This window comes from Calliopsis andreniformis, chromosome 1, assembly GCF_051401765.1.
Source record: "Calliopsis andreniformis isolate RMS-2024a chromosome 1, iyCalAndr_principal, whole genome shotgun sequence".
Lineage (NCBI taxonomy): Eukaryota > Metazoa > Arthropoda > Insecta > Hymenoptera > Andrenidae > Calliopsis > Calliopsis andreniformis.
Window position 1 is genome coordinate 4,164,136 of NC_135062.1, and position 2,684 is coordinate 4,166,819.

Genomic DNA, 2,684 nt, shown 5'->3' on the forward strand with positions numbered 1-2,684 from the left:
TGCTTAGAAAATTAAAATTTTGGAAACAATTTACAATCTGTAGCGCACATCTGCACCTACAAAGGAAAACATTTGGCGTGCAAATGGTGACAGGGTTTAGGACGCCAGTAACAATGGAAAGCTATTTTTGAGAAAGCCAAGTAACTGTCTCTTTTATAAGCATGTTGTCGTCAAGTTTCGTTTTAGGCCTCAATAGCTAATACAGGCATCATAAACCCCAGAATTTCTGAAAGGCCCAACGGTGCTGGGTCCGCGAGAGCGAGGCCGGCGGTGGACGCCGAGGTCAACCGCGCCGTCGAGCGAGGGCCTAGAGGAAATTCCGATGAGTCATCGGGGTTTTCCCTGGGGGTGTTTTCCCCCAAATTGTCACGCGCTTGTTCTTAGGTTAAGCTTACGAATTAAGAAAATAGAGGGTGCGGAAGTACTTCGGTGAGCCGGCTGATTGGTCAGCACTCGCGTCCGAAACAGAAAAAAGAGGGCGCAAGTTTTCCGCGCGCAGTTTTCGAGCGAGCGAGAAGCGCGGCCAACGACAGTTGACTCGATCACTTCCAACTGTAACTATCGAGAAAATAAATACACTGTTAGAACAGCACCTAAAATTGGTAACTCCGACGTTTACACAAGTGCGGGAGTGTATTCCTTGCTAAAAAGTTAGTGAATTTTTTGTGTTTCTCGATTTACCATGGCGTCATCGGGTAGTTCGTCGGCAGACAAATCTAGTGACAGTGTGCCACCGATTTCAGAAGTGAACCGGGTAGGAATTCGCGTTCCCCCGTTTTGGCCTGAACAGCCGACGGTTTGGTTTAACCAGATTGAGGCACAGTTTGTTTTGAACGGTGTGACAGCGGACACAACTAAATTTTATTATGTAATGTCACAATTAGAGCCGCGGTATGCCCTGGAAGTGCAAGACATTTTCTCCAGTCCTCCAGAGACTAATAAGTACGAGACACTCAAGCATGAGTTAATACATAGGCTCTCTGCGTCTCAGAGTCAACGGATCCGGCAACTACTGGAACAGGAAGAAATAGGGGATCGGACACCATCTCAGTTCCTACGTCACATGAAGAGTTTAGCAGGAACTACGGTTTCAGAAGATTTCCTACGCACACTATGGTCGTCGCGCCTGCCAGAGATGACCCGCGCAATCGTGACAGCACAACCGGATTTGCCGTTAAACAAATTAGCGGAGATAGCAGATCAGATCCAGCAGAATTCGGCAAGAACCCAAGTCGCGACAGTGTCAAGTAACGATATGACGGAGGTGTTGCTGAAAAGGTTGGAGAGTCTGGAGTTAAGAATTGCGGAGATGACCAGATCTCGCTCGCGTGGGCGGTATGGAGGTCGGCAGAAAAGTCGATCGCGTGGCCGGAGCAATGGACGTAATAAGTCACCAGCACGGAAGGACCATTGTTGGTATCATCAGGTTTTCGGCACGAAGTCAACGAAGTGTCGTTCTCCATGTAGCTGGGGACAAGAGACGGGAAACGACAAGGATCGGCACTGAACGCGGCTGTCAGTGACGGTCACAAGTCCAGCCGCCTATTCGTAATGGATCAGGAAACAAAGGAGCAGTTCCTGATTGATACAGGGTCGGACCTGTGTGTCTATCCAAAGACACGAGTAAAAGGACGACTGGTAAAAACGACGTACGAAATGTTTGCGGCTAACGGCTCGATAATCGCCACATATGGGATTCGTACGATGACGCTGAATTTGGGTCTTCGCCGTACTTTTACGTGGAAGTTCGTTATCGCGGACGTTTCCAAACCCATAATTGGAGCGGACTTCCTGAGTTTCTTCGGACTCTTGGTGGATTTTCATCGTCATCGGCTTCTGGACCAGACTACTTCGCTGTTTGCAAGGGGAAGAAGAGCCTCAGACCAGATGGAATCGGTGAAAACAATCATTGGAGATTCGCCGTTTCATCAGCTTCTAAAGGAATTCCCAGAAGTCACGAGACCAACAGCGGTTAAGCGAGCAGTAAGGCATGATGTTGTACATCACATCAACACGACTGCAGGTCCGCCGGTGTTTTGTAAGCCACGTAGATTATCGACCGAAATGTACAAAGTAGCAAGGGTAGAATTCGAGAGTTTGATGAATCAAGGGTACATTCAGCCATCACGGAGTCAGTGGGCTTCAGCCCTACATATAGTAGCGAAAAAGAATGGTGAATGGAGACCCTGCGGTGATTACCGCGCCTTAAACTCTCGAACGATACCCGATCGCTATCCAATTCCACACATAGAAGATTTTTCGCGTCTTTTAAACGGGAAAAGGATATTCTCAACGATAGACTTAGTAAGAGCGTACCATCAAATACCGGTACATGAAGATGATAGGAAGAAAACCGCGATTACGACACCGTTTGGATTGTTTGAGTACACGGTGATGCCGTTCGGGCTCAGAAACGCTGCTCAAACTTTCCAACGGTTTATAGATACAGTACTTAGAGGTTTAGAATTTTGCTATGCGTACCTCGATGACATTTTAATCGCATCTAATGATGAGAATGAGCATCGAGAGCATCTACGACAGCTCTTTTCACGTCTGAACGAGTACGGTATAATAGTAAATTCAAACAAATGTGTATTTGGAGCGAATCAAATAGAATTTTTGGGGTATATTGTAAATGCTCAAGGTACAAAACCTTTACCGGGTAAGGTCAAATCAATAGTAGA

The 2,684-nt window shown here is 46.9% G+C and overlaps 1 protein-coding gene across 1 annotated transcript; it reads left to right on the forward strand.

The window, feature by feature from the left end:
* Positions 1 to 682: 682 nt before the first annotated feature.
* Positions 683 to 1,507, forward strand: LOC143182668 (uncharacterized). Its single transcript, XM_076383856.1, has one exon. It carries the CDS (start codon positions 683 to 685, stop codon positions 1,505 to 1,507), a length of 825 nt encoding a protein of 274 aa, XP_076239971.1.
* The last annotated feature ends 1,177 nt before the right edge of the window (positions 1,508 to 2,684 follow it).

Coding starts and splice junctions, on each gene's coding strand:
- LOC143182668 (XM_076383856.1), top strand. CDS start 683: ATGGCGTCATCGGGTAGTTCGTCGGCAGACAAATCTAGTGACAGTGTG.